Source organism: Electrona antarctica, assembly GCF_951216825.1.
Source record: "Electrona antarctica genome assembly, chromosome: 13".
NCBI classification, from domain to species: domain Eukaryota; kingdom Metazoa; phylum Chordata; class Actinopteri; order Myctophiformes; family Myctophidae; genus Electrona; species Electrona antarctica.
In genome coordinates, this window is record NC_136794.1 from 43,089,039 (window position 1) to 43,102,756 (window position 13,718).

General features: G+C 42.6%; 2 protein-coding genes across 3 annotated transcripts; one reads left to right on the plus strand and one right to left on the minus strand.

Moving 5' to 3' along the window:
• Nucleotides 1-8,807, minus strand: LOC306935181 (uncharacterized protein). 2 transcript variants are annotated; one of them, XM_079518101.1, is made up of 3 exons: nucleotides 8,673-8,807; nucleotides 2,824-3,186; nucleotides 1-2,367 (listed from the first exon to the last, which is right to left on the minus strand). In XM_079518101.1, the coding sequence occupies exons 2-3, from the start codon at nucleotides 3,152-3,154 to the stop codon at nucleotides 1,118-1,120; spliced, it is 1,581 nt and encodes a 526-aa protein (XP_079374227.1). In that variant the 5' UTR covers nucleotides 3,155-3,186; nucleotides 8,673-8,807; the 3' UTR covers nucleotides 1-1,117. The 2 variants fall into 2 exon arrangements, with proteins under 2 accessions (XP_079374227.1, XP_079374226.1); XM_079518100.1 differs by lacking the exon at nucleotides 8,673-8,807 and adding an exon at nucleotides 7,956-8,124.
• Nucleotides 4,271-5,356, plus strand: LOC306935188 (dnaJ homolog subfamily C member 17-like). Its single transcript, XM_079518119.1, has one exon. It carries the CDS (start codon nucleotides 4,342-4,344, stop codon nucleotides 5,284-5,286), a length of 945 nt encoding a protein of 314 aa, XP_079374245.1. The 5' UTR covers nucleotides 4,271-4,341; the 3' UTR covers nucleotides 5,287-5,356.
• Nucleotides 8,808-13,718: the final 4,911 nt, after the last annotated feature.

Here is a 13,718-nt window from a genome sequence, read left to right on the forward strand (position 1 = left end):
GAAAGGACCTGAAACCTTTATTAATTAACAAAAATAAATAACTATCTTAGAGTCTAAGATACCAGTAAGAACTGTAGGAGTGGCTTATTGTCATAACAGACAAGAACGAGGACGTTGATTGCCTTTTCAATGCCCTCGAACCAGGGGTTCTCAGACTTTTTTATGCCACGTTTTATGGAGGAAGCTTTTTGGTGACCCCACACTTTATTTATATAGAGCAATTTCAAAGTGGAAATAAAGAATATCTTAAAAGACCACTTCACCACTTTTCAACTTCTCTTCCTATAATTGGTCCTAACTCATGTTCATAATAAAATACCAAAATTTTTCCTACTCAGTCTGTGTCTCATAGGAAGGCTGTGGGCAGTTCAGAAACCCGTCCACCAGTGACATCATCGATGGTGAATCCAAGCTAATAGAAACGGCAGGCTTTCTTTTCCTGAAAAGTTGCAATGCAAAAGTTGAAGCCATTGTTCTCACGATAATAAAAATCTAAATGTATTTTAAAACAAATGTTTAAAAAAAATCTGCCTAATGATGATGTCACTGGTGGACGGGTGTCTGAACTGCCCAAAGCCCTCCTATGAGACACAGACTGAGTAGGAAAAAAATGGTGGTGTTTTATCATGAACATTAGTGAGGACAAATTATATGAAGAGATGTTGAAAAGTGGTGAAGTGGTCCTTTAATATGAAATCATATTTTTTTTTCAAAATGGGATCATAATCTTGATGCTGTTTTTGATCTGTGTGAGCACCTTTTTATCATTAACACGTTTTGATATCTCCGTTGAGCACCTGGTTAGTTCCTCTTTTTCCTGAAATCATTATTGTTGGCCTTAACTATTCATTAGAAAATGTAGTAAAGTAGTGATTCCAAAGACTTGGCTGCAACTCGCTCCTCACGCGAGATAGTTTTCTTGTTACTGCTTCATTGGGTCTGCTGGGTTGGAGAATGGGGGTTTTATAATCAACTGGATCTCTTCTCCACTGATCCCTCCCTAACATTTGAGTCATTTGTATTTGTTGACGGAAAAGGTAGTCGAACATTTTTCGTCATAATTTTAGTCGACAACATCAACACTGCTACCCAGACAGAAATATACTCTACCAGCAACCTATGAGCTGCAAGGTTTTCTCCCTGTGTGAGTCCTCATGTGTCTTGGTATACTGCTCATTCGAGCAAAGTGTTTGCCACAAACTGTGCAGGTAAAGGGCTTCCCCCCTTTATGAGTGCCCATGTGTTGTCCTAGATTACCCATTTGACTAAAGCCTAATCCACATACTGTACAACTAAAGGGCTTTTCCCCTGTATGAGTCCTCATGTGCGTCTCCAGATGTGTATGATGACCAAAGCCTTTGCCACAAACTTTACAACTAAAGGGTTTTTCCCCTGTATGAGTCCTAGTGTGTTTCACCAGATTTGCATGATCAGTAAATCCTTTGCCACAATCTGTACAACTAAATGGTTTTTCCCCAGTATGAATCCGCATGTGTGTTTTCATATGTGCACTGTGACCAAAATCTTTGCCACAAACTTTACAGCGAAAGGGCTTTTCCCCTGTATGAGTCCTCATATGTCTCTTAAGAACTTGCTTTAAACTAAAAGACTTGGCACAAATCTCACAGCTAAAAGGCTTATCCTCTTCATGAGTCTTCAAGTGTTTTCCCAGGTTACTTTTCTGACAAAAGCCTTTGCCACAGACTGTACAACTGAAGGGTTTTTCCCCTGTATGTATCCTTATATGCTTCTTGAGATTTCCCTTCTCATTAAAGCTTTTGTGACAAACTTTACATGCATAGGGCTTTTCCCCCGTATGAGTCATCATGTGCCTCTTAAGAACTCGCTTTTCACTAAATCCTTTCGCACACACTGAGCAACTAAAGCGCTTTCTCCCTGTGCGACTCCTCCTGGAGTGCGTTTGCTTCGACGATTTCAGGTCCTGGGGCAGCGTGTTGCTCAAAGACAATCTTTGTCCTTCCACATGTTGTTTCTTGTGTGATTTCAGTGCGTTTAAAGCCGACCGACCTTCCGTGGTCTCCTCCCACTCATCACCCTGTTCTTCAGTGTCAGATTCAGAACAGTGTGAAGGCCAGTCATCGCTGTCCTCAGTGACATCTGATTCAGAGCCGTGTGAAGAGAGGTCATTGCCGTTTGGCTCAGAGTCCTCTACATCAGCTTGTGTTTCCATGTGTTCATTTGAGGTGCTGGCTACGGGCTCTGTCCCTCCATCTTCACTTTTCACCTCTTCTGGTCTTTTAAGTAGTTCCTCCCGATGAGGCTCTGGTTCCTCCTTGACCGGACTTCTGATCCTCTCCTCCTCTTCAGCGGAAACCTCCTCTTTGCACACAGTGAGTTGCAGGACGTCTAGACAAAATGAGAGAAAATGATTAAATGTTACATTTCTTTTCCATGCCAGTGTTTCCTGTTTTATACTGTACATGTGGCAGTGTGAGGACATTCCATTCCAAGTAGTCTATTTCTAAGGGTGCATGTGTTTGGTGCGACATACTAAAAGTCCTACAGTCATGAGTCTACTCTGACACCCTACCCAAAACCCAACCCTAAACCTAACCTCACAGGAAGCCCCGGGTTAGTTGTAACCTGCCGTGCATGTCGGGAGACACTTATCTCAAAGCACTTATCTCCCTACTTGTGTCTCTTTGCCAAATGGAAATTGGCATTGCTCCTTTTAAAAACTTCTATTAGCAAAATCATAAAAAGGAGGACTGCTTCACAACAGTAATGCTGGTGTAACAAATACATTAGCGGAAAAACACATAAGTCATCATTGAATAATTCGGTAAAACTAGTGAAACTTACCGGGGTCCAGTTGGTCTTCAGATTCCTGTTTAATAGTAACAATCATGATGTCCAGGTCTTCGGGTTCCTGTTTAATTGAAACAGTCCTGGTGTCCGGGAGGTCTTCAGGTTCCTGTTTAATAGAAACAGTCCTGGTGTCCGGGAGGTCTTCGGGTTCCTGTTTAATACAAACAGTGCTGGTGCACAGGGAAACACTCCTGGTGTCCATGAGGTCTTCGGGTTCCTGCTCAACAGAAACAGTGTTGGTGCCCTGGGAAACCGTCCCGGTGTCCAGGAGGTCTTCAGGTTTATGTTCAATAGAAAAAGTAGCGGCTGGTTGAGGAGAACTCATCTTGACCTGCAGGCTGGACTCCACAGACGGCTCTGGAATGAAGAATAAAACATTGATGTAAGTTGTACGTATATGTCATTTTTAATTTCAAAAGATAAGAAAGTCAATGAAAAGTCAGTGAAAATAGCCGATCTACAAGCATGTGTCGCACAGCGAGTTTGTAGATTTTCACTAGTTCTCGAGCTACAAGGTTTGGGAACCACCAAAATACATCCCACCAAGATAGTACCCAAGAGAGTACCCAAGCAGTCCATTCATAGAGGTGCAATATTAGTGAGTTTATCACCGTTAAATACAATTATAAAATATACTACTCTGAGGAAAGTGACTGGTTGTCCAAGTGTAGGCCCCGCCACCCCACAGTGGTGTCCGATAATAAGAACTTAACCGAAATGTCAACCCTGGTGATTATGAGAGAAATGTCTGCAAAGCAGAAGGCTCGCAACACTCCAGATCAGATACAAGTATTTAACCCATTCAGGACGGGAACCCCTTTTGGTGTTCTGTGCAGTATGTACAGTATTAAATACATATTTGAAGTTTTTCAGAAGGTCATGATTTAGAAGGCATTTTTAGAATCAGCCTGCTGCTTCAGTCCTAATGGGTTAAGGTGCACAGCTCCATAATATAATGGAAATGAAATGAGGAAATAGTCAGCAGCACACATTAGACATTTCAGATATTTACCTCTCGTGGGCCGAAGCAATGGACGCAATTTGACCGAATAAGGATTCCTCCTCAGCGTTGTGAAACCCTGGTGATTGAGGAAGAGTATGTTTCCAAAGAGCCCTGTATGACGACGATGCATGGCTATTTAGGTTGTAAGGCCGACTAGCGCTGTTCGTGTCAAAGTTTCTGCACTCTCTCCCCTTTCTCAACTATATCTGTGACGGAAAGAGCCTTTATATTGTGCTTGGCCTATGGATGACATCACACTGATGTCACGATCATGAGTCACAGGCGCTATATGTGCATATGGAGCATTTTTAGCATGATGTCAGCACCAGATTTCTCTGCCGGCTCCAAATATGGAGCTCTAGATGAACTGTGCCCAAATATGGAGTTTGTGATGTCAGACTTAGTGATGACTCAGACTTTGTGATGTCAGACTAAGTGGAAACGTAAACACTGCGTTGTATCCTATTCCTATTGTGTTTTCTGTTTATTTGGGGGGCATTGCAGAGAAAATGTCTAAAAAAACAAAGGAGCTCCTCCAGATGGACTTGTATGGTTTACTTGATATCGCAAGCACTGCTACGTCGAAAGAGATCAAGAAAGCATATAGAAAGAAAGCCTTGACATGCCATCCAGACAAGAACCCAGACAACCCCAAAGCAGCGGACCTCTTCCACCAGTTATCCGAGGCTTTAGAGATTCTGACTGATGCTGCAGCCAGGGCTGCCTACGACAAGATCTGCACAGCCAAGAAACAAGCTGAGGAGAGGACCAGGAAATTAGATGACAAGAGAAAGAAGATTAAACTTGACCTTGAGGCCAGAGAGCGACAGGCTGAAACCCATAGCCAGGAGGAGGTGAAAATCCCCCAGACTCTTGAGGAGGAGATTGCCCGTTTGAGAGAGGAGGGTTCCAGGCAGCTGGAGGAGGAGCAGCAGCGGGTCAAAGAACACATCCGCAGGGAGAGGGAGGAACAGCAGCAGCACCCAGCGGACAGGACACACACAGACTCCAGAGCGGGGAGACTTTCCAACAGCAGCCGGGTGACCCCCAAATTAAAATTGAAGTGGAAGTGTAAAAAAGAGGACGAATCTAACGGGGGATACTCTCAAGACATTCTCCACAGACTTCTTCAAAAGTACGGGGATGTTTTGAATGTGCTTGTGTCGAGTAAGAAGAAAGGAAGTGCTGTGGTCGAATTTGCAACCGTCAGAGCAGCTGAATTGGCATTTAAGAATGAAAGCGGATTCAACGAAAACCCCTTGAAGATTTCGTGGCTCGAAGGACAGCCAGAGGTCATTGCCTCAGCGACGCAGCCGGGCCAGTTTGTGTCCCCACAGGGCTCTCTGAGCAACGAGCGAGACTACGAGAGTGTGGTGCTGATGCGGGTGAGGCAGGCCGCAGAACGACAGAGACTGATAGAGGAGATGCAGCGACAGGATGAGGAGGAAACGTAACGGCAAGAACCAGCAGGAACCACCCAAAACCAGCACTGAACTCGACTCGATACAACCAAACCCACTGCAAAATTTGTACCGGGGTTACAAAAACATGGCTTTAGTTTCGTGAAGCCTCTTAGGTGTGCATTTGTTGGGATTATTTTTATATAGTATGTAATTTGTGTATGTACAGTAGGAAAAATAAACATGTTGTAGTTCAGCACTTATCACATGTTGTCTTACCTCTTACATTTATGCTTATTTACTTTGCTTGCTGTATTTTTAGTTCACACACACACGTGACTTTTAGTAACAAGTTCTTGTTTTGTGTTTTCTCTTTGTGTTTCAGTTTTACACTTTTTTGTAATAAATCCACTCCTGTGCAACATTTGTCTGTTCATTGGAGGACAAACATTCCAAAAGAGAGTTTAGCTGGCTTGAAGCCCACTTCCCATTTTATATTGGGTGTAGCAGCACAGTTATGTAGTAGTGTGTAAAGACCTTTGGGACTGTGGTGGCACTAGTGGGACTTATGGGTCTTATGATGCACATGCACGCACACATTCGTCAGAATAACATGGCCCCTAGGCCAGGCCCATATATGCCCATATTCTGATAACATCAGGGATCTCCATATATGGGCATAAAAAGGATACAGGCAGACAGTCAGATACAGAGATGTCCATATATGGGCACAAAAAGGTTCACAGACAGACAGACGGTTAAAATGGGTGCTACGACAACAGATATAACGGGTATTGCATACTAGGGTGAGGTATGCATCAGCGTTCCCAACTTGCATTGTTCCCAAATGGTCTGTCTTACAATAAATGCATCAACTCTCTGTAGGCTACATGCGTCTGTAATCCACGTAACTCGAGAACCGTTCGCCCCACTGACTTCAAATTTGACACACACGTTCCACACCACCACAGGGAGTGCAGTGCCTGGCCTTGAGTCGGTCAGATACACTGTTGTCCAGAACCGAAAGAAAAGGCTCTGGTCAGTCTCAGCCAGTGGACCCAATGAGTGTATTGCCCACACCTGTCCAATTCCCAGGCTCTACCTTAGCCAATTGATTGCCATGGCAACGCCCAGCCTACACCAGCAGAATTCCCCATACCTAACTGTTTGCACTCTTCACACATTCTCCACATGTGTTTACCATTGCACAAGAACTTTCCACAACCCCCCCCCCCCCCCCCCCCCCCCCCCATATATGCCCATATACTGATAACATCAGGGATCTCCATATATGGGCATAAAAGGGACACAGGCATATATGTCCAATTGTCCATATACTGATAACATCAGGGATCTCCATATATGGGCATAAAAGGGTCACAGGCATATATGCCCATATACTGATAACATCAGGGATCTCCATATGGGCATAAAAGGGATAGAGGCAATCAGACGGTTAAAACGGATATAACGGGTATTGCATACTAAGGTGGGGTATGCATCCTTGCTTTTCAGTGTTCCAAACTTGCATCGTCTGTCATTAACTATTAATCTTTGTGTTATAGGAACTTTTTCTTTTCTTTTACATGAACCACTTGAACCCTAGTATCCCTATTTTGGGGGGAACATTTGCCAAAAATAGCAGATGTTACTTGTACAAGCTCAGGTGAGCAAGCCAAAGGTCAGGTTTACTAAGTATTGAGCAATTTGGTGCTTTATATACTTTAAATTAAATTACACATTAACATGAATCCAACATATTAAAAAAGGCCTGTATGTAAACAAACAAACAAACAAATGTACACAACATGGATATAGTGCTGTCAGCTATGAAAAAAGACAACATAAGGCCATTTCGATATCAAATGACACTGATCATCCCCTGTATCGCTTTTTCAACCTCATGCCATCTGGACAATGCGGTGGGGACCTCATGTTTATGTATTGTCTTGGTGTTGTGTTTTTTCGGTGCTATGTGTTGTGGGTGTTTGAACAGACCTGTGAAGATGAATATCCTTCGGGACAATAAATATTTTTATTGAGTGGTGGAACCACTCCCTTTACGGAGCTATGTGTGTGGGTGGCTGGGCATGGTTGTTTTTCATCACCTGTGCCCAACCTAACACACACACAAACACACATGCACATATTAACTGTGTATATATGATGATTTTGGGTGTGCCAGTAACTGTGTCAAGTGTGGGGGGAAAATCCATTGGTTTGTGATCAAATTGACTGATTAATAAACAGTAAAGACATCAGGATTAGGTTAAACCTGGCTGTTGTGTTAACCTGGTCCGGAGCAGGCTAAATCATAGGGCTAAATCCACAGCATTAGTTTCCATGGTAATGTATGTGGCGTTGCGTTGCTTTCATGAAACAGAATCAAGCCTCAACATATCCAGTTTAACTGGCAAAAATAATCTGGCAAGATTAACCAGCTTTCATGAAACCGGTTAATCGTTGATCCAGGATATATTAAACCAGGATATCTTTCAAATCCCGGTTTAATCTCTAATCCAAGTTTCGTGAAACAGGCCCCAGCTGTTCTCTACACACCGTTTGTCATAACAGCTGAGCTATAGTAAGCAATGCGTCAAATTAGCAAGCAAACACAACAACACAGCACATGAATGCAGTCAATGCACATGTAGCGATGAATGTGTGTATATTACACGTGCGTGCGTGTGTGCGTGCATGTGTCCAAAATGTCCAAAACATACCCAGTCTGTATAATTTGACGACTGCTTTCAGCATGCTGCTGTTTGTCAACACGCTGATTGCTGCTACAGAATAGCATGCATCATCAGCTTCTGATGAACACTCCGTGAGTCGAGGTGAAGGTTTATTAGTACTAGTAGTTAAATTGAATTACAAACACACAACACATGATCACCGAAACGTCTAGCGAAGCTCTGCACGATAACAACGAATAAGGTGTCCGGACTTGACTTTCAAAATAAAATGTTTAGTGGAGCTGTTTCAATCTTAAGAGTATACTCTAAGCAAGGTTTCAATTCACTTCACAGGTTGGAGATCCGGTATGGAGCGGATACGGAAACGGCCCGCAAGTGTGCGTTTAAATGACAGGATACAGTAGGGATTTTCAGTTTGCTTCAGCACACCAGACACCAGTGACATCATTGTTAGGCAGATGTTTTTTAAAACAAGTTTAAAAAAAATATATATATTTATCGTGAGAACGATGGCCTAAATATACTAAATGGACTAAATATAAATGTTGACAAAATAGATGCAGATGAGATGATATTTAATTACATTCCCCTTGATTAAAAGCAATTATTCACATGAAATCACATAAATCACATAAATCTTAGTAATATATTTGGGACTCCTTGCATCATTGAAGAATTCTCTCTTTTTCAGTCTGCCACATTTTTGCCACAAAAAAGGAAATATTACCAGTGATATAAACTCACCAGGAATAATTATTATTCAAATCGATCCCCATGGAATTCTTGAGCAATCTGCACAAAACCTTCTACACACAAACATTGGACCATTATACTACAGTATATGTATACGCCAACATACTGCACCAGGGTCGTCTGATTACATTAGTATCCTTGGGGTTAACCTTCCACCCTCCTGGAACTCTGTATGTAGGTTCATGGCAACATGGACGCTGTCCGTTTTAAATGGTAAATGCCGACCCATGGATCATTGGACGACCTGCTCTACCTCCTGAGCCACAGCCACAGCCGTTTTGGAGTGTCTATTCTCATTTCAATCCCTGTTGTATCAAATAAATGTACTAAAGATATTTAGTTGTAATTATTCATTCTCTCTAAAGGAAATCTTATAATTTCCACAACAAAGAGTACGTCTATCTACTGTACGTCTGTATATAACATACATGAACAAGTCGTTTTTACTATGTGGAGTAGGGGTCGATTCATACTCCACTTTTAAGTTTTAAAGCTGAATTTAAGTCTGTTCGGTTCCGTCCAAATTAAGTCCCGAACAGACTTAAATTCGGCTTTAAAAGTGGAGTATGAATTACTCAAAGTCTGCCCTCCTGACTGAGTGGGGAAGGCCAAATGTCATTTCACAGGTTGCTGCCTGTGTAGCAGACTGGCTCACAGTCACAGCCTCGACCTGATGGCTTCAAAAGTCTAATATCTCCCCCGAGCCATAGCCAAATGCTTTTGGCGTGGTGGTTAAAGGGGCATACCACTCTTCTTCAACATTGAACTATGTTATTAATATTACTTCAAGTTGCTGTGTGGAAATAATAAAAAAGTCCCCAAAAGAGGCATTAAATCAATCTTCATTTGCATAGCTACCTGGTAACCTGGCGATCTATGAAGCTCTCCTCTGTTCCGGAGTCGATTAAAGCTGAGAGGGGCACCGACTGGGATCGCCACACGAGAGCAGCATTGACCTGTGGCCTTGACGTTGAGGAGGATGATGATGATGAAGTACACTCAGCTCAGCTCGTCAGTATCTCACCCTTTACTGGCGAGCCCCAACTTTTACTGGACGGACAAGACAGGAGGAAATAAAGTGGCCCGCATGGCCACGATACAGCCATGATGTCAAATCATGCCTGTATGCAATCGGATCATTAACACCCCGAACGACCGGGGGTATTTAGGACCATTAAATCAGGGCGCCCAGCGATTTGCAGCTTCAGGGCCTATTTCAAGGTTGCTCCGCACCATTTTGGAAGTAGCTAGATGTAGCTAGATGTAGCCAAAACACCCCTGAGGGGATCGACAACAACGGGAGATATGATTAGGCCTACTTCTAACGTGACAAGCGATGGGACCGCGATAGGCCGTCAAAAACACAATCTTTCGTTAGAATTGGAAACATTGATTTAGAATAGATCATGAGTTATTCACGTTTTAAGATTTTTCCTCCCATCCAATAAAATGGAGGGGGACCACTTTGGATGACGTCCCAACCGGAAATTACATCGAATGTTGCTCAATCGACGCTGCCAGCATGTAGACTGGTGCGCTTCGTTATATGATTAAAGACGGAACTTTTGATTAATCTCCGTCCTGGGCGACGAGCGGGATTATTTGATAGGACGGAGACCTCCGTTTTTGCCACTCGGGGTGTTAATCAAATGTCGTTATCTCGGGCGTGGCATCTAAAGTATTGAAATGTAGACATACTCAAGTAAAGCAAAAGTAAAACTGTACTTACTTAAATAAATAATAACAATAATAATAACAATCTAATAAAATGTACATTAGTTATGTTACACCATTGAAAACAAGCAAACCAATAACTTGCCCACGACAGCTTTATTAACAAAGTCTTATTTTGTTTTATTTTGGCTTTTGTATATCATAATAATACATGATGGGCGGGGCAATTTTTTATAGAAGGTGGCAGAGCTATAAGGAGGTGTGGTCCATAACCCAAACCAATGCATCGTAACAACGTTAGTGTAGAAAACAGGAAATAAATAGCACACCTGGCTGGCAGGGGGTCACTGGGACCAGTTCCTAAGATCACAAGAGATTTCCAGTTGAACTGGTTTTTAAACCCATTGAGACCCGGGGCGGGGGGGATTCAGATGGGGGGGGGGGGGGGGGGGGGGGGGGGGGGGAGGGGTACCGTAGCCAAATTGGGTAGCGGATTTGGATGAAAATCAACCGATATCAACCAGTAGGTTTACCAGTAGATGTTTACTGGAGCCTACTGGCTGTGATTAGGAAACACGCAGAGACGTCCGACGTGGCATTGGTCGTGTTGTCCTACTATTACTAACCCTAAATTTAACCCAACTCTAACCCTAACCTCACTCTTTACCGGCCATATAAGTCCCCTAACCTCATATCAGTCTTAACCGGCCATGTAAGTCCCCTAACCTCATATCAGTCTTAACCGGCCACATAAGTCCCCTAACCTCATATCAGCCTTAGCCGGCGACGCAAATCCCCTAACCTCATATCAGTCTTAACCGGCCACATGTATCATGTATCATGTCAACCCCTTGTATCATGTATCATGTCAACCCCTTTTCTGTATGTAATAATGTTGGATAAACCATGACCGAGACAAATAAACTATCTATCTAGTTATCAGCCGGCGACGTAAATCCCCTAACCTCATATCAGTCTTAACCGGACACGAAAGTCCCCATGTAACCTCATATCAGTCTTAACCGGCCACATAAGTCCCCTAACCTCATATCAGTCTTAACCAGACACGAAAGTCCCCATGTAACCTCATATCAGTCTTAACCGGCCACATAAGTCCCCTAACCTCATATCAGTCTTAACCGGCCACGTAAGTCCCCATGTAATATATCAGTCTTAACCGGCCACGTAAGTCCCCATGTAATATATCAGTCTTAACCGGCCACGTAAATCAGTTTCACAATGTTTTCACTTCCGTGTTTCCTAATCGCAGCCAGTAGGCTCCAGTAAACATGCAGGAGGTCGATTGCATGGTCTTGGTAAGTAACCCACTGGTTGATATGGGTTGAGATAACATTCGAAGCGGGTGAACTGGGGTACCTTGGCACGAAATAGCTTTGAGTTTAGTTTAACTGGTTTACAACTAGAAGGCATTTGTAGAATGGACTTCAGGTCTTAATGCGTTACTAAAGGCCAAGCGACAGACAGACAGACACAGACGAGTACCGTGAAGTTGTCTGGCTCTGTTGACAAACGTTAGGTTAGTGACACAATCTTCAACCGGTTGAGGGCTGCAACTATACATCATCTTCGAATAATTAATTGGATTAACTTAATACGATTCGATGAATCAAATACTCAACAAGTGCTGTTTTTGGTATTAAAACAATTATATATCAAGAAATCGAGTAATCACTGCACAATGGTGTCTCGCGAAAATAGCCGATATACAAGCTCGCGATGCGTTTTTTACCTTGTAGAATGCATATTCACTATTTTTCACTTAAAAAAAAAGAACTCCTGCCTATAATGCCCAAAATATGGATTATCAATCGATTACTTTATTAAATGATTTTTCAAATCGATCAAATCGATTAGTTTGATTATGTGTTGCAGCCCTAAACCTGTTAGTTTGTTACCAAATATCATCACAGAAACCAACAAGCTTATGCATAACATACAAAGCAACACTTTTAACCACTTCAACCCTATAGACTTAGCTGACCGGAGTCCCCCAGGGCTCTATATTCAACCAACCTTTTTTTTCCTCAACGCCAAACCTCAAAAATAGTCCATCCATAAGCTCACAATGGCACGTGTAGTGAGCCTATAGTCTGCTATAGAGGGTATGCGCATGTATAAAGTGAGTGGCAAATAGAGTGGCAAAGTGAGTTTTAACGTTGTTTAACCCATCTGCGTAACCTTATAGCTTTTAACCACGTATAATTTTAAACTTTAGCTGTTAATGCCTGAAGAAGGTCCGGAGGGACCGAAACGTTGCATTAAAAAGAAAAATACTCTTGTACTGAGCAAATATAGTGTGCGGGTGCATTCTATTCCTTTCATTGCACCTGTGCAGACGCCTGACTTCTAGGTGTGCGAAAGGTCTTTCATACAGAAAACTTTAGCTGTTGAAAAATAGCAGATCTACAAGCTCATAGCACTGACAAGCTTGTAGATCTGCTATTTTTGAAGAATCTTGAAAATGTGTGCAAATCTTTGAATATATATTCTTTCACAGTGAACTAAAATATTTGCTTATGGGGGTTCGGGTTCCCTGGAACAACATATTTTCAGATGGGGCTCGCCGGCCAAAACATATTCTGGGGCTCCTTGACATGAAATAGTTTGAGCACCACCGACATAGAAACATGTTTTTCCGAAAAATGTCAGGATTTAAAAGACATTTTGTATAATCTAGTTTCAGGTCTTAATGGTTTAAAGGTATATTCAGTGATTTCACTTCATTCAAATATCACTTATTCTTTCCTTTTTTTTGGATAATCCTCCCTACTATAGAGTGTGCTGACCATATAAGGAGTTCCTCCCTGTCCCCAGTGAGCCCCTGGGGTCAAAAAACCCTAGTTTCAGTTTTGGTGGCAGGTGGCAAAGCCTTCATCCAATCAGGATGAGAGGGGCCTTCCTTCAATCATGATCGAGTGGGGGCGGGCCTGTTGCACTTCCCCCCCACTGTAGAGCGTGTATGTGCACATTTTGTTACCAGGGCGGACTGGGTGGATTTCCAAATCACCCAAATCACTGAATGCTCCTTTAATAATGCAATCAGACTTTTCTCTTTGGATGTATGGGCTGTCAAGGCCAGAAAGTACTTTTTTGCCGTTCCTCCCACAGAACTTCCTAGTACGATGATGATGTCACGCGCATAGCCTCTATAGTCGCAGAATGTTGGCCCCAGCATAGGGACGACAATAGGGTTAAAAGGTCATGTCATGAATGGGGTTTAGCTTTCATATCAATAATCATTATTTGACCATAAATGTTAATGATAAACTATCTACGTCTGACTGTACAACAACAGTAGGTTGTTCACCGTTTGATACTTATGGCTCTGTTTGACTACGATCC

Bases quoted from the DNA above. Each gene is read 5' to 3' on its own strand.
- LOC306935188 (XM_079518119.1), top strand. From the start codon at position 4,342: ATGTCTAAAAAAACAAAGGAGCTCCTCCAGATGGACTTGTATGGTTTA.
- LOC306935181 (XM_079518100.1), bottom strand. From the start codon at position 7,989: ATGCTGAAAGCAGTCGTCAAATTATACAGACTGG. The intron at 3,187-7,955 runs GTATGTTTTGGA...TCTTCATTCCAG, and splicing joins CGTCAAATTATACAGACTGG to AGCCGTCTGTGGAGTCCAGC. The intron at 2,368-2,823 runs GTAAGTTTCACT...CATTTTGTCTAG, and splicing joins TGAAGACCAACTGGACCCCG to ACGTCCTGCAACTCACTGTG.